The sequence below is a fragment of the Aphis gossypii genome, chromosome 2 (assembly GCF_020184175.1).
Source record: "Aphis gossypii isolate Hap1 chromosome 2, ASM2018417v2, whole genome shotgun sequence".
Classification (NCBI taxonomy): Eukaryota; Metazoa; Arthropoda; class Insecta; order Hemiptera; family Aphididae; genus Aphis; species Aphis gossypii.
The window spans coordinates 23,657,627-23,676,123 of NC_065531.1; the positions used below are offsets into that span (position 1 = coordinate 23,657,627).

The 18,497-nt window shown below is 27.3% G+C and overlaps 2 protein-coding genes across 4 annotated transcripts; one reads left to right on the forward strand and one right to left on the reverse strand.

The window, feature by feature from the left end:
- Positions 1-2,066: 2,066 nt before the first annotated feature.
- Positions 2,067-8,844, reverse strand: LOC114130719 (N-alpha-acetyltransferase 25, NatB auxiliary subunit). The gene is made up of 15 exons (XM_027995755.2): positions 8,589-8,844; positions 8,434-8,519; positions 8,216-8,354; positions 7,959-8,152; positions 7,639-7,776; positions 7,409-7,563; positions 7,013-7,266; positions 6,611-6,780; positions 6,211-6,374; positions 5,951-6,123; positions 5,696-5,865; positions 5,453-5,620; positions 4,672-5,364; positions 4,472-4,603; positions 2,067-2,514 (listed from the first exon to the last, which is right to left on the reverse strand). The coding sequence occupies exons 1-15, from the start codon at positions 8,656-8,658 to the stop codon at positions 2,164-2,166; spliced, it is 3,057 nt and encodes a 1,018-aa protein (XP_027851556.1). The 5' UTR covers positions 8,659-8,844; the 3' UTR covers positions 2,067-2,163.
- Positions 8,845-8,974: 130 nt separating this feature from the next.
- Positions 8,975-18,302, forward strand: LOC114130720 (uncharacterized). Of its 3 annotated transcripts, none has more exons than XM_027995757.2 (11): positions 8,975-10,010; positions 10,378-10,547; positions 10,797-10,810; positions 10,895-10,990; positions 11,053-11,264; positions 11,358-11,507; positions 11,903-11,958; positions 12,516-12,568; positions 12,677-12,823; positions 12,895-12,977; positions 16,154-18,302. In XM_027995757.2, the coding sequence occupies exons 1-11, from the start codon at positions 9,963-9,965 to the stop codon at positions 17,369-17,371; spliced, it is 2,247 nt and encodes a 748-aa protein (XP_027851558.1). In that variant the 5' UTR covers positions 8,975-9,962; the 3' UTR covers positions 17,372-18,302. The 3 variants fall into 3 exon arrangements, with proteins under 3 accessions (XP_027851558.1, XP_050055452.1, XP_027851559.1); XM_050199495.1 differs by having other exon boundaries at positions 8,976-10,130; positions 10,378-10,687; positions 10,767-10,810; XM_027995758.2 differs by having other exon boundaries at positions 8,976-10,010; positions 10,378-10,687; positions 10,767-10,810.
- The last annotated feature ends 195 nt before the right edge of the window (positions 18,303-18,497 follow it).

Sequence of the window (18,497 nt, forward strand, 5' to 3'; positions counted from 1 at the left end):
AATTAAAAATTCCATCATTATAGAACACCATAATTTGTATAAATATTTCGAGAAGATGTCAGCTATCTACAGTTACTTGTTTTTTTTAATTATAAAAAAAATATCAAAAATCTTTTAAGGAGAAATAGTTATTTTAATGAATTTCACAAGTCATAAAAATGACACTCATAAAAAATAATATGACTTTCCGGTTATCTTCTTATTAACAAAACTAATGAAGAATCTTATATTACATTTTCAAATTTTTGATAAAAAATATAGATTTTTTATGAGTTTTTGATAGCAAAATAATTTTAAAATATTTGAGATTTTACAAATTTCAAAAAACAAAATTTAAACTGCAATGAAAAAATATTGTTATCAAATTTTCAATATATTTTAATTGGCAAATGAATAACTTATGAGGGACGTTGTTATAGATTGTCAAGTATTCTTACCAAACAAAAACTTTTTAATGACATTAATAAAAAAAAATTTAAAAATAAAATGAAAAATTGCAAATGTCAAAAGAATCAAAATATTACACTATGCTTAGAATATTCTAATTTAAACAATTGATAACAATGGAAGGTATTTGAGTTACATCAAAAAAATAAAATGGATTTTGTCCAATATCTACTGCAGGTTTTCGTAAAAATTCACATTTGATTTTCCTGATTATTTAAAAAAAATCTTGAATATTTATTTTTACCCTATCTTAAGTATAAATTAGATACAATTTGATATCAAAAACTACCCACATAACTGAAAATTGAAGCATTTTTTCAACTACTTATTCGCCGTAGCTATCTATAAATAAAATAAAACGCATCTTTATAAACTTAATACATTTTATCACTCTGTTTAAAATCTAAAACTAGTAAATAAAGAAAAATAGTACTATTAATTAATAGTATGTAGGTATTTGTAATTCTGTTTGTTATAAATTGTCTATATGACTGTATTAGTATACTATTTCATATGGTATATCGCATTTTGAAATGTATCTAAAAATGTGTAGGTATTTAATATTTATACACCACCAGTTTGTAAAAAAAAATTGATTTATTCCAAAATAATCAGACCGAGTAATTCAGTGTTCCCTAAATTGGTGAACACACTGTATATAAAAAAAAGGTCATGGGGGATTCATTCCTCAGATCCCCCCTTGTCTATGCCCATTGCCCATGATCAAGCCATTTGATAATTACTAATATAAATAATTATAACAGGTTTACAAATGCTTAGCAAGATATTGAATAATTGTCAATCTACTTTCAAAACTAATATTATTAAGTTGATATAAAAAATAAAAATATAACCAAAATTAAAAAATGACCAATAGTTTTGGAAGTATAGTAGGCATTTAAAACGTCATTTTTTTTATTGTATAAGTTTAAGTTTGTACTAAATATGATTAAACCACATAACTATTATGAAAAAAAATAAGAAAATTGAAAAAATACAGGTTTTATAAATTAACAAATTTGTATAATAAAATGATGTTAGTAAAAATGTGTATTATAGGCTAGTGATCAGATTTATACAAAAATATAAAATCTTTCAATGATCTGATTATTTTTTTATTTTTTACATATATAAAATACTATGCAAGTTGAGAGTATTTGTACAAAATTTGTACTTTCAGGCTTTTAGAGTTACTGAAGTTATTTTTTTTTAGAATTTAATAAATCAATTTTGGAAATATGTTGTATGAATAAGACACCTTTGTCAAGATTTATATTATAACAAAATATATAGTCTGTTTATTTATACACAATTCTGACTGAATTATTAAATAATTTAACCTTGCTGTTAATAATAATTATAAGGTTATTGTTGTTAAGATTTACTATTACATAATAACCAAAGTAATGAATTAGCCTTAAATTGTAATTTTATTATTTGATAGTCTGGTTCAGAAAAACGTATAACAGTTTCAACAGTGGTTGTTTATTTTAAAAATTAAATAACAATTATGTTGATAAAGTTAAGTCAGATAAGATTGTAATAAATAATGTTTTAATACAATGTTATCATCTTAAATATTAAGGTTAATTAGTTAGTATAAAATACATAAACTAAAGTTCAAAGCACAAACATATTTTCATATATTTTTAGATATCAATTTATTGTGATAAATATAAAATATTTACAAATATTCTTAAAATTATAAATTACCATTTAAAATGATGGTAGTTTGTTGATTTGTGTTTGTTTTTTAATTAATATTTTTATCATTTCATCTAACGAACCACTATAACTGTCACTAATCTTCTTATCAATAGTGTCCACTAACTGTCGCCACCTGTCTGCTGTGATCTGTCTTATTTTGTCAGCCTCTTTTCCTTCTTCAGTATCATTAGCTATATAGTCTGAATCATGTTTTTTTAACATCAATGCATTGGAATTACCACATCCCATACGAGTCCATGCGTCCTCCACATTCTTCACACAGACAAGTATATGACTAGTATTGTTTTGAACAGTTTTCACTACCTCACGTAAAATTTCTGATTTACCTTTATATTGAGTCTAAAAAGATACATAATTGATTTTTTAGTAGAACTTATGAGAACAATTATTATTTTACTATTTATCTAGAATATAAAATAAATTAAAAATTATGCTTTAGCTACCACATTTACAAATATTTTAAATTTAAAATTAACATTTTGAAAAAAATAAGGAAAGAATGAAATACTTAATACCAACATATTTATTATTATAAATTAAAATTTTACTTAGAAATAAACACTACAAGTAAAAAAAATAAACTAAATATCAGAATTTCATCTAGAGTTGTAAAATATATATCATATAATATATATTTTTATCAAAAGCAACAAGAAAACTTAGATAATGATTTGAAATTTATTTTATTTTATAAACTGTTAACTAGTATAAGGTATTAACTATAGATTAAAAATTATTAGTTGAGTATGTTTTAATAAGAATACAATAATTATATGTAATTATTACATTTAGATAACAAATATATCTGTATTAGGAGTCACATAAAATATCAAAAGTTCTTAGTGGGCTAAAATGTTTATACATTTATAAAACGACTTTAAGTATTATTCATATTTTTAGATTATTTACATAATAGCAAACAAAGAAAAAAACAAAATCCTCAATAAAAACCTTCTGGAAAAAAGTAAAAAAGACCCCTCCCAAAAAAACAAGCCTCCTGACTCAACTCCTACTTTTATTTGTATTGCTTAATAAATGGCTAGCTTTTAAATAAATAAAAAAATCATTTTTAATGTACACATACTTAGAAGTTACGAAGGAAGGGAATTAAGAAAAAAGAAAAGAAAATATGATACCCTTCCAAAAAAGTCAGCTAATTAAAGTAGTATCTACATTGCGGCCAAGTTTGTTTTATGCCTCATTCAGTAACTGGCTATTGTTAAGAAATGTTAAGTTGATATAGTAGAAATATCAATTATACATTAAATAAGAAAACCAAAAATATTATTTATCCACATGTGTTTCACTGAATGTTAGCATTCAATAACCAAATTTAACACATATGCATTTTGTATCCCAGAAGTACACATAGGATGGCTAGTTCAGTATAATTTCAAGTTGGTATGGCAATACATTTTTGTTTTCTAAGTACATATGTTAAATCTCTTAATTTGAATAATGTTCATCTTTTTGAACATTTTATGTGTAATAAATTTAATTTAATAGAACGTTATTCCATAAAAATGTAATTTCTTCAATATTTCAGATATTTACTATTTTCACAAAAATTGGGTCTGAATGAATTGTAAAACTGAATAGAATTTATTAAAATAGGATTTATAAAAGATATTAACTATAAAGTATCTCAAGAGAATTTACACATTGCAATATATCCTGAAATAATGCAGAAATCATAATTATGTTAATTTTTTTTTTAAATTTAAAACTCAAAGAAAAAAGGACTACAATTATTTCATATTTTGGTAAGAAAGTTTAAAAATATAATTATTTATTTGTTTTCAAAAACAAAAAATAGCTCTTTGTAGTTTGTTTTTCTGAAAATTTTGACATTTCAACATTTTATTTTTTATTAATTTCATGATTTTTAATATATTTTCTAGTTTTGAGAAACATAGTAAATTTGTGCGGCTGGCAAATGCTTTCAGTGGACTAAAAAATATATTAAAAACCACTATATTTTAATGAAAGTAAAATGTTTAAACATCAACATTTTCAGAAAATAAACTTTAAAAAATGGCTATTTTTCGATTTTATAGACAATATTAAATAAAATTATTTTTTAAAACTTTTTTACCAAAACATTAAATTAAACTAAAATATGAAGTACTTGTAGTCCTAGGCTTTGTGAGTCTTATATATATATATAAAAAAACACAGAATCATGAACTACATTATTTAAGGAGATATTGCAATAAGTAAACCCTCACAGGACATTGTATAATTTGTATATATATACATGTTAGAATTTAATATATTATACATTAAAGTTGTTTACCTCTGGATTATAGAGTGTAGAATGAGTTTTTCGTTTTGCTTTAATTTTCTTTGGATCAGAAACTATTTTATTTTGAAAACTTTTTATAAAGTATGTTGCTAAGGAAAGAAATACGCATGATATATTCAAAGTCTGAAAATTAAACAGAATAAAATAATATGCATTAATTTAGTATTAATAATAAATACAATATTACTTACATCTATCATATTTGTAAGTATTTCTAATACTTCTTTTCTCCCTTCTAATTTTAGACTAGAATCTATTTCATTTATTGCTTTTGAAATAACAAATTTACAATATGTAATTGATTTGTCAAATGCAATGGTTAGTTCATTAGCATTGGTTTTCATTTTTGCAATCCATTCATCATCTGTGGAAATGGAAGTTTTTACATCTGACCCTATTGTTTGTATAAATTCAATGAAGTTAATGACAATTATCAACATAGTCTTAGATTTATCGAAACCAAATAACTTGGATCCAAAAAAACTTCCAAATACACTATTAGGAACTGGAACTGGAGGATCACTTTCCAATTGAACACTAAGGGTCTTCAAAGTTTTCAAATGAAGATCTAATTGATCTAAGTCATTTGAATTGAGAGATTCATCATCAGGATTGAGTCCATTTACTTCTTCTGAAGTAGTTTTAATATTTTGAGCACTAGATTGTTTTATCATTCTTGCACTGTAATAAATACAACTTAGCAAAACAGCACGGATTTCCAATAAACGTAAATCATGCGAAAATATTTGATTTGAATGTTCTGTAGTTAAGCATCGTGTAGGAGGATTGTAGTTTATTAGAACTGAATAGTCTCGGTTATTAATCATTTTTTTGAGTTGAGACTTTGAAGCAATTTCCGGTACACCATTCATTTTTAATAAAATCTAATAAATGTGAAATACACAAATAATTTATATAATTTATAATTTGTTAGCCAAAAATTTTAATTTAATTAATTAATAATAAAAATACCTCTAAGCAATCATCCAAATTATCAACATCAAGTAATGAAATGAAATAGTTTTCTATAAGACACATAGAATGATGAATAGAATATTTAAGTTTTTCTCTAAATTCCACAAATTCAATAATTTTGATAAAAGATCCAAATTTGTAAGATATTGTTAAATGATCTGCGACCTAATCAAATAATTTAAACAAAATAAATATTCAATGAAATATATATAATCTGAGATTTTGTTTTGATTTTCCTACCTCTCGATAGTTATGTGAAAAGAATCTGATAGTTGTAGCATATAGTTTAGATGCATTCTGGAAACGACCTTCATTGAACATTTGAAAAGTATGTAAATAACCTAATGAATCCAGCTGAGTATTTTTTATCTCTAAATTTATATATGCTAAATTTGACGCATCAGAAGCTCCTGAGAAGATTAATCAATATTATATAATAAATACATCATTATCATAATAAAAAAACAATGTTATGTAAAATAGAAGTATAATTACCTAACATATGGTAGAATTTTAATAATAACAATTTTATATGAAAATTTGAGGGACTTAGAGCATATGCATACTCAAGTACAACAGTGGCTTCCCTTATATACGTGAGTCGATTATTTTCAACCCAAATATCATACATTAAATGTGCCATCATTATAACAAAAGTATCATTTGCCCTAAAATAAAATATTTACAGTCAACGTAATTTGTTTATGATAATCTATTATTATAATTGATACATTATCACATATACATAAACTTACATTATTTCTGAAGATCTTTTGCTATTATTAAATATCTCACATTTGTGATAGCATCTGAGTAAACGATCAGCAAGTTTTAACTTTTCTTCGGTGTTCATGAGATCATGAATTCCAACATGTCTGGCTAATTGGAGATATGATAAATAACATTCCATTTGAGGTTTCTGAAAAAATATGAAATATTATAAATCATAATTACCAATAGACTAATACATTATAATTGTTTTCAATACTGGTTCTGTAGTGGTAAACACTAATGTTATGTAAAGAAGGTAATAAAACATGTGTTATATTGCTCAGGGAAGGATAAGACTAATGCAATTCACACCGGGTCAAGACATTTTTTTTTTTAACTAGAATTATACTTGGTTAATATATCTTAAAATCAGGAAGTACTCACAGTTTTTGGAAACTCTCCTTCTTTTAAATTAACAATTTCATCCAATATCTTCAAAAATTCATCAAGTAATTCTTCTTTTAAAAGTGACATATACGGTCTTAGATCATAAAAACAACAAGGCTTGTGTCCAAATATCTTAAAATATTCAATTAAAAGATTGATAGCATCACCTGGAATTATTGTTTATAATACATAATATAATTTGAGCATAGAAGATAGTAAGAAAAAATGAAATAACTAACACGTGTAAAATTATAAAATAACAATTTAGAAATAATCCAATAACTATTCTAAATATTGATAAAAATGTATAAAGTTGAAAAAAAATTGAAGTAACTAGAAAAGAATAATTAATGTTTTTAATTTTATTTATTAGATTGCAATTTAAATTAATTATCTTACCCATGTATTTATAAGCATTTTCTTTTAGTCTAGAATATAATTCAAGACGAGCAAGATATACTCCTCTTTGAGGATAGTTTTGCTCAGAATTTAATTTTTGCAATTCATTTAGAAACAACAAAGCTTCTTCTATAGATGAATCAAAGAGAGGTAAACAATCATTATTACCATTGCAGTTTAAGTATTTATCCTTAGACTCAATTATTTTAAATAATGAATCATAATATTTAGTATAGTAAATCCACGAATCTATGCTATTAAATAAATAAATACATGTTAAATATCATAATTTAAACAAAGAATTAATTTAAATGTAAAATATTTTATTTAAAATCAAGAAATAAGAATTAGAAATAAATATATATAAGCTATAATAAACTACAAAAAATTACTTACTCTTTGAGAAGTAAACTTTTTAGATATGAGTTTGCTTCAGCATACATTTCCAATTCAAAATAAATATCAATTTTTTTGCGTGTGAGACCCACAGTTCGATGTAACTTATCACCTAGTGGACCATTAAGAATTTCTAAACTTTCTTTGTATTTTCTCTGAAAAATTATTAATGTATATTTAATATTTTAAAAAGAAAATTATATTTAAGTAACGGTTAATTACAATATTACCTGCATATCTAATATCATCAAATACAACTGGATTTCTTGTTCAGCGTCAATTTTGTCTTCATTAATATATTTTTGCACCATTCGTTCTGCTAATGGTAGAGTAATTCTTTTTGATATTTCATCATTTGCTTGATATGCCTTAATATATATGTATAAATAATAAATTATGAAATTATATGTAATATGACAATGTTAATAGTATTGATAAATCCTTTATTAGGTATTTATATTTTTTATTTTTCTTAGGAAAAAAAAAGTGAACATTAATCTAGGTATTTGTTGATTAAAAATTAGTAATATTTTAATAACTTAAAATGTACCTGCATAACAATACTCATAATAGCCCAAAAATAATATGGGTTATTTGGTTTAACTTTATGGAGAGCTAATGCAGTCTGCTGTTGTTTTTTGTAATCACAAACACGAACGTAAGACATAAAAAGACTAGATAATAACTCTTCATTAACTGGATCTTGGAGTAAAGCATCCTCGTATACTTCACATACCATATGAGCTAGGTATACAATTCAAATAAAATATATTTTATTTACTTAAACACAAATACTATTCAAATTACGTTTTTTTAATTCTCTATAGCAAGCTGTTAATGCAAGCAATGTTGATTCATCAGATGGCTTGCATTCTCTAACTTCTTTCAACAACGTTATCGCCTCTTGGTCTTTTCCAAGGCGGACTAAGGTCAAGCTCTTCAGTGCCTGTATGAAATAAATATAGTTTTAATTCCAAATAATTTGACTAGAAAAATCAACTTAAGAATTCTATCTTGGTTCATACTTTGGAACAATTTTGACTTGGTAATTTTTTTATTAATTTGTCCAACTCGTGCAAGGCCTTTTTATAATTTCCGTTGTCTATCCATTCTGTAAGTAAAAAAAAAAACCAAGAATAAAATTTAAGAACGTCGAACCGTAGGAGAATTATTTGAGTACCATAGATCGGTCTCAACCGCCGTTCCGCCATAGAATTATCGTTCCTACTAAGCCTGCTTCTGGACGCCATCGGTACTGTTGTAAATTGTGAAATACCCTTTTTTCCGTGCAGTTACCGACCAAGATTAAGAGGTACCTATGAATGGGCAAAAAACAAACTTGGTACTCGCAGTACAGTAAATGGTCGGGTAAGAATAAAATTTAAAGTGATCGAAATCACATTTGCCGTGTTTATAACCACAAAAAAAGAAAAAAAAAATAGTTAAGAGAGTGAAACTGCGCAACCAGTGTTGCTTGTACTGATAAAAACGAAATCATGTACCGAAAAAAAAAAAATAAAACCGTAAGTGTTGTACGCACGGAGGTCGATCTTGGAGGTAGATAATATTACATACATGGAGCGTGAAGTGAAATCAAAACAAGACGTTCCGCTACCACCGCCACCGCCACCGCGGTCGGTGCGACGGTAAACAAAAAACAAAAATCACTTAAGTTGTTACCTGTTAAACGTTTACTGCGCCGTCCGTTGTCTGCGGCATCGGAGCTGTTCACCATCGTCGTAATACGTAACTTGTTAAAATACGATTTTGGACGCGTTCGACGGTCGTCCATGTTGTCTCGGTGATCTGACGAACCTATGGCTGATCAACAAACGGCCAAGCGGTCCTGATTTCTTGAGTACACAACAATCGTCGATCAACCATACAGGAATTGGTACTGCGTACCGCGGTCGTATATTTTGTGTGCTAACCTGTGGTACAGCACCAAAATCCATTGTCGCCCTCAATCGTCGGCGATAGTTCCAAAATTACGACATCCGTCGCGAGCGCTACGCGTACCCGACCCGACGTCCGAATCGTCGTGCGCGCCGCTACCCTCAGTGCCTCTCATTTCAGCGCCTGACCGGCTCGTTTGCGCGTCCGTCCGTTCGCGTTCGTCTCTCTCAGGACCACTCGTCCGCCATCGGCCATAATCGAATCGCGTTGTTTGCGTTGTGACATCGCCGTCGTCACTAGTTGCGTTGCGTCGCGTTTCTTTAAATTTTTCGTTTATACATCGTTGAAATTCGTCACCGCCGTGCCCGACCGGTATTACTGCCGTTGGATCGTCCAAACGATTTCTTCGCCCTCGTGTGACCGACGCCGCCATTTGTTGTCGAGCGTTCCGGGTGTAGCCCACCCGTCCGTTTTGCGTTTTCTCCGTCTGTCCGACATTTTCGTTTGTCGTTTCATCGATCGCTTTTTCGTAGTCGTATAGCGAACTCGAACTGCCCGTGCAGTCTTCTCTAGCGCGTACTCACGTCCATTACACCGATCACAAACACGCGAACGCGCGCGCGTATAACCGTTGTCGTTTATTCACGTCGATGTCGTAATGGCCGCTAAGAGATCGGTTTCGCCCGGGCCTATCGACCTGATGAAGGTAAGCCCATCGCGCCGTCCGACTACAATTTCAACGGGCGTCTCTTATGACGGTATTACGGTTTCGTTTTCAAAGCGAGCCCGCGCGACCAGGCCGAGCACAACGCAAACGAGTAACGAGGTAAGATGCGTTGCGCGGACTGGGCGCCGCCCTCGTTTATTTGTTTTCAATATTTTCACATCGTCTGGTATGTTTCTGACACGTTAAGTATTGAATAATCTGTGTCGCCAGTATTATCGATCCATCAATATCTTTTTTTTCGTGAACGATCTGAAGAGACGCTCGCAAATGTTCAACGAATATTTTTTATCTAAACAATATATCTGTTCTTACCCAACTGTTGCTTATGTTTTGTTTTGGTTTTTAGGAAATAATGAGGTTGATTGCTGAACCAAATTCGGTGAACAACAAAAAAAAACAGGAAGACCCTTCCATTCCACACCCATTAAAGGGCATTGATCCTACAGCATGTAACCTATGCAGTGATAGTACTGAATTCATATGCAGCGAAAAATATCATAAATCCTCAGATAAACCGTAAAATAATATTATTATTAATGCATGCTTTAATTAAATATTTAATATATTATAATGTTATGTAAATATTTGTGTTCATGCAATGAATAATTTCCTTGTTGGACACTGATTTAGCGAAGCCTATATCTATAATGAATAATGTGAGTAAAATTAAATCATTATTACAATTAACCATATTATTAATTTATTTTTTTAAACTTATTATATTGTATATTTTAGAATGAAGTATTTCAACCCTAATTTTTCCAGAAATAAATATGATGGTAAGAAGATTGATAACTTTAATACAAATTATTATTTCACTTATAAGGTATTTTATTAAATTATTATATATTTTATTTTTACAGCAGTTAGACACAAGATGAAAAATATATTTGATTTTGAACATCCGTTCGTTAAATTTGAATCATACCTCGATGAAGTACCAATACAGCGCAAATTCAGTAAGTAATGTTAAATATTTTTTTTATTTAAAATATTTTAATCAATTTATCATTTTTATCAGATGTTAAACCTCCTGCTAGAAAACAGTTGGATAAGCAAAAAATGATCCGCAAGAATGATAGATGTGTTGTATGTAAAAAAGGTGTTCTTGATGGACGTTTAGTGCAATGTCATCAGTGTACTAGACTTTATCACCTCAATTGTTTAGATCCTCCTATCCGTGATTGGGATAATTTTATGAGATGGCTCTGTCCAGCACACGATAACTTTTTAGTTAGTCATTTAATATTTTATTTGATATGTTGTTCAATTAATTTTTAAAGCTAATTGTTCACTCAAATGTCTATTAACATTTTTAAATATTAGGAATTGGCATATCCTGACGTCTTTCCTCCTGGTCAAAAATTACTGACTACTAATAGTATAACAACAAAAAGGTCGCGATGCGAAGAACCATCTACATCAGTAGACAAAACATTCCCAGCTCCAGATTACGTTACAAAAATGTATATAGAGGTAATAAGTTTTTAATTACTAAGTAAGACAAATCATAAATGGTAAAAATAGCTATAGAATGTACACAATATTTATTTCAAGTTTAACAATTTATCTCATCTGTTACAAATATAAATGTAATTTAAGTCAAATTAGAACCAACACTACCCAGTTATATTTTTTGTAAGTTGGTCTTAACCTAATTGCACTTTTAAAGTTATGTTCCTAAATGTTACTATGAAACCTAAGGTAACCTTACTTTAAAAATGAAATTAGTCATAACATTACATAATTATATTTTTGTTTTAAAAAGTTGGTCCTAATCAAATATTATCAAAATTTTTATAAAAAGAAGTATTACATTGAATAATATAAAAATACTAATATTAATATTTAATTTATTTTTTTGCATCTAGCCAGAAGATAAAGTTCCAACGACTTCTAAAGAAAATTCATCTTTGAATATTTTATGGTAAAAATTATTTCTATAATTGGATGTACTAGAAAGATCATTTAGGTTAGATTAGGTTTTGAATAGTCTCAAAGTTGGTAACTTCGTTTTTATCATTTTTATACCAGATATCATTCCAAATTATCAGATAAGATTTTTTATTCACCAAGTCTTTAACCTTTATTTTGGTCGAATTGAATAAATACACTCCAATTTTAATTTATTTTACTAAAATTGTACTCCTATAAATGAAATTCGTTTGGGTGAGGTTAAGTTAGGTTGGGTTTATTGATTATCTATTTTTAATCTCGATGTTCAATTTTATCGAACACAGTAAATACTCATCTACTTATCTTCGGAATGATAACTGATATCAAATAAGTAAATGAAAATTATTGTCAAAATTGAATTTAAAAATATGCGTTTTATAACGTGTGTCCTTATTGAAATATTCTTTAATTTATTATTCTCATCTAGTCATCTTAGTCATACAATTTTTTTAACAACTTCAAAATTTTTATTTTTATTTTTAAAACAATAATTTTATTATAATCTTTAATATAATCATTTTTTTACAGTGACATAGCATCAATTGAATTAGAATCAATAAATTCTATTGAAAAGATGAACAGTAAGTATCATCTTAAAAAAAAATTACTATATTTTGCAATAAATAGATATTTTAATTGTCGTTAAAAAAAAAAGTAAATAATAATTCTTTAATTTTACACATTTTCAGAAACTAGTAGCATAACAAATTATGTTTCCGATAAGTTTCTGCAAAAAAACAAAAGCTTACAACCTATTAAATGCAGTGCCACTTTGATTTGTTTATCTATACCCATCACTATATCTGTACAGAGAGAAGTTATAACTATAGGCAAAAGTGAGTTATTTATTTAATTGAAGTATAAATTAATATTCTTATTGAACATAATATATAATACTTTTTTGTAGGTATTCAAAATCGAGTCTGTTTGCAATCTTGTAAAAATTGCGAAAATATTTCTGATTTTCATGCTACCATCAGTTTTGATGAAGTACGTATTAATATTGTTTTATGAATAGTTTTAAATTAACTTTAAAGTGCTTGTAATATAGTTCTTATTTTTTTAGTTATTCCCTTTTACTAAAAATTATTTTGGCAAATTTGTTATAAATATAATTAAAAACATTTTAATAGGCATTTTTTAACTTATAATTTTATTAAAATATTATAGTACAGCATACAAAAAATGTTGATGTTTTATTAAAATCATCTGCATATAATTTTATATTTCTTAGTTTTATTTAAAATAATCCGACGGTATAAATAAAGTATTATAAGACCCATACATTATGCAATGCAACTAAAAATCTGTATGATATGTCTAAGAAACCCGAAATAAACCGATAAAAATTGTTCATCTGTTGTATCTCCCCTTTCAGCCATGTTATTAAGTTAGGTTAGGTTAGGTTAGGTGACATCGTGACATGCGTATCAGTGAAAGCCGTAATTGGGCGTGACTCCCTAATCAGCGAAAGCCGTGATTGGGCGTAACTACCCAATCAGTTCAAACCGTGATTGGGCGTTACCTAACCTAACCTAACATAATGATTGCGCCAACGTTGGCACGATTGCCTAATATCAACCAGATTGCTCAAAGAGTATAATAATATTTTGACATACGTTTTGTTGTTTTATATACACAGAAGCTTTACCGAAACATTTTTTTTATGCTATACAGACTTAAATTACTTGCTTTATAATTTTTATTAGTTTAGAATTATTTTAAACTGTTAAAATAATATTTCGATTTTAGTTTATTTTATTATGAAATATTTTAATTTGTATTAAATACATTCAAAAATATAAAATTATAGTCCAGAGTACCATGTATCAAAATAAAATATTATCTGAAGTACCTTTCAAAAAACCTAAATAAAAACACACAAATAATAAACTAATAACGTTTTTTACAGTTATAATTTAAATTGACATTGTTGATTATATTTTAAGATTTAGTTTTAACGAATTTGTGAGTTAAGTTTAGAGTTGAATTAATTGAGATTTTTGTCAATATTTCATATTGATAGCTAGAAACTTAAATCTAATACTTAGTATTAAAATTAATTGTATACATGGTTGAAAATAAATATGCGAAAATACTATGGAACCAATAGTTACAATTTTTGTTTTCTTGTATATCTCACCAGTGGCGTATCCAATAGGAGTATTACAGCACCCACCCCAAAATTTCTTCAAAATTCAAAATTAATTTTATATTATTACCTATGAACCATAGTTTTTAAATTGTAGGGTAGGTTATATTAAGTTGCCGCGGTAGTAATGCGGAAGCAGTCCCCGCGGTGTCGTCGATTCGAAACCGGAAAAAAAGGTTATATTAGGTTATTTTAGGTTTAGGTAGGTAAATAGTTCGATAACCTAGATCGTCACGTCAGCTGATACAACTTACGGCCAGTTAACCAAGGCCTACCGTGCGTACTATAAGGATAATTATCCCAAAATCTACAACACCAGCTTCTAGAAAAAAGTAATTCATGCCCAATTAACCGCCTATCCGTTTTATCAGAAGATAATAATCGAGATTAAAACACTAATTATTTAATGACAATAAACTTGGAAATTCCTTTATTTTTAGAAAACGTTTCAAACTTTTATCATTTTCTATATAGACTAGGGTATTTTTAGTGGAACGTTTGAGCGATTAATCTAAGAATCTAAGTTAAATTATCCTGATAATTAGTATAATGATGATTCGAGTAATCTATATAACAAACCTAAGTCACATTTAAAAAATAAATATATATTAAAAACATAATATCAAACTATATGAATTTTCGTGAAATTGATATTAGTTATTTTTAATTGTAACTCCAAAAATTATGGTACTAAAAATTTGAAAAATTATAAGAATGACTTTTCTGTTTAAACCGTTAGTCATTAGTTTCAAAAACCTTTACAATATATTTACCAATTTAGGTTTAGGGTTTTTTTTTAAAAAAAATTATGAATATATATCCATGTTATGTTATCCTTGTTTATATGTGCTATTTCTACGAATTAATATATACTGGATAGTGGATAACTAACGACCTATACAATCATTTTTTCTGGGACCCAAATTGACTTGCCAGAACAACTGTTGCAACATAGGTTAGGTTCATGGCGGCGCCGCGAAAGTATTATGAAAGCAGTTCCCGCGGCGTCATCGATTTCAAACCTGAAAAAAAGGTTAGGTTAGGTCTATGGTTGCAAACTACATCTAGCACCTATTATCATATTAGTGGCGATTTTTACAATATAATTTACTTACAAAGTTTGAATTCCATGAATTAAATTAATAATTACTAGGAAATAGGTATCGAGTATATTATAATATAATATATAAATATAAATACTATACATTATATTATATTATATTTTTAAATAGTAAATTCATTACTACATCAGTATAAATTTATTTCCCTTGCAGTACCTTTGCACATGGAAATTCACTTAATAGAACTCCTTATCATTTATTGTTGGGTATCCTACATAATTTAATTCATGGCTAAATTACAACTGCTATTCAGTATTTTATTATCTCTGTGTGACAAGTTCATAAACAAGGCGTATGTCCATAATGTATGAGTAAAATTTTTTTCTTGTTTTGTATAAATTGATTTTAGAATTTGTATTTGTTTCTCGGTTATAAATGTTATGGTAACTAAAATATTTACTGAATGTATAAGCAATTTAAGTAATTAATGCCATCTAAGTTACTCTCTTACATTACAGAAAATAATAAGACCTGCCATTTTACATTTTAAATAACAATCCAAGCGATTGTATAGATCTAATAACTGTATTATAAAATTCCCGATGTAACATAATCTATGTAACTCTATTTGATATCTTAGTGAACCATTACATAGAGTAATACAAGCTTTAGGTTTCCAACTTTGAATCAAGGCTATCTATAGCCGTGTTCTAAACTTATTACTTTTTGATAGTTATAATTTTATTTATGCTAAAAAGAAAAAATAAGGCATAGTTACTTAGCAGTTCAACATTGTTTTTAATTTATTGCAATATGATCAAGATTATCAATGTTATCAATCTTTGTATGTTGATAAATGTATAGAATAGAATAAAACCTTTATTGAAAAATTCTAATAATTTTTGTTATTGTAACCAACGAACCTAATTACTATTTTAAACATTTTTTTTTAGAAAACTGGGAATTTCATTTTGAAAAACCTAAGTCAATTTGGTGTTATAGTTGATAACGCGTCCTATTTTGGAAATCATAAACAACCATCAAATAATCATGAACTGAAGAAAGTCAATTCTGAACTTCAACGGCACATAAATAAACAAAGAAAAACAATTAAAAAAGATAAATTTATTCAAGTCACCACTAACAGTGACGATGAGAAACCAGTAGTCAAATATGCTGGTAAAAAACGTCCATTTAATTATAAACCAATCACTAAATACTATATCAGTAAGTACAAGAATATGAAGCATAGTTATAAAAAAGCTCAGTGCAAGTGTTCTAAGAGATTTGTCCAAAAGGATGGTTACTCTGGTTTAGCTGTTTTGCGTAATGACTCTATAATATTTATTGGTTGCATGAAATTTAAATTTACTTATGATGAGGGCATAATAAAAACTCTCAAAGTATGTTCAGATGAATCACTTTCCAAGATAGATGGAATAGTCGAAAAAAAATCCTCCAATGAATCACATTTAAAATGTTTCTCTGAACAAGAAAATGGCATTAATATATTAGTTGATACAATAAATCATCTTAACTCATTTTCCATTAATGAAAATTGCTCACTTGAAGATACAGATAAAAACTCTATTAACAAACTAACAAATATTGATAAGTTAGATTTAGATAATTCAGCGCACGATGAGATAGTTAATACCATGGTTGAAGGTGTATCTGAGAATATTGTACACGATAATAATATTAAATCATCAGAAATGAATTTATTTGAAACATCAGACTCAGAATACATAGAAGATTGGGATATAATGAATGCTATATCAACCAATGAAAATTCATGTTCTGCCAGTGATTTAATACAAGAAGTTGAAGTCAATGAGTCGTCTGAGTATAGTGAAGTTGTTGAAGAAGAAATTGTATATGAAATGAATTGTGTACCTGTTCATATCGATGATGCTCAAGAGTGGATAATAGAAGAGATTGTAGTTGAAGAGGAGAAAAATTTCAATGATAAAGAACCTGAACGTTCTGATGACTTACAGTCGTCATCAACAGTTGGATCTCCTGTACCTACTTGTGATGATGAGGACTTGAAGACTGAACATATATATTGTGCACGCAGTCTAACATACGATGATGAAATTATTGTTATATCAGATGATGATGAAGATGTTAACAATGAAACTGATAACGATAACAATGGGGAAGATTAATATGCTGTAATTTTTTTCATAACATTTTGTTTTTTGATTTATTAAGGTTTGTTAAAGATTTTTATGATACCAGTATAAGTTTTTTTTTGATTTTCTATTGTACCTTTACCTTACTTATTAATCATTTATTGTATAAAAATATTGTTAAATTTATAACTAAGTTAAGTTTTTTTTTTATTTTGCCTACAATTGTAACCATTATATTAGATATATACAAAAAAAAAAAATAATAAATTGATTGATAGTGTGATTATATATTATTATTACTCTATAAATAACCTAATATTATTTTATTTGGTTACCTTGCTACACAATTAATTTTAGTTATTGTCTATTAAGACCTAATTGTGTCTCAACAGGTTTAAACTATTTAACATAATTTTATGTTTTCCAAGTTATTACTTTACAATTGTATTAAAATCTATACAAAAGAATATTGTTATACTAAATATTTATAGTGAAAATTATTATTATAATTTTATTTTATCTGTTTAAAATAAGGTTTTATGATATTATCTCCTCTACAAGTGTTAAACTCTGATGTTTTAAACTTGTCCACTATTATAAAGCTACTTTAAATTTTAATTTAACAATCAAGAACTAAAATCATATATTGTTGTTGTTATATAATTTTGATCTATGTAGTTAACACAATATTTATAATTTAATATATTAGTATTATTTATATATTTTTTTTTTTAGTAAAACATTAAATGTATTAAGATATTTATACATAAATTAAGTTAAGTATTTATTATCAAATAGAAGAAGTTAGTGTGAAAACAGAATTAAATTAATATTGTATGTATTTTTTTTCCAACTATTAAAAATTGGAGATAACTTGATGAATACGTTATGTATAAAAGAAATTCGTAAAAAGGGCGTGGCCGCGTTGTTGGCGACCAATCAAATAAAATCTTTTGTATCGTAATATGTTATTGGTTCATTTTAACAGTCGTATAGTCGGTGATTGGTAAAGTACAAATAGTATGAGCAAGACGAATGCAGTACCAACTGTACAAGGTTAGGTAACCTAACCTAATCTAACCTAGTTTATTCAGTGTGATAGTGTTGCACTCATGGCTAAATAACCATAGATAATAAAGAATGGATAGGCCACGCCTAT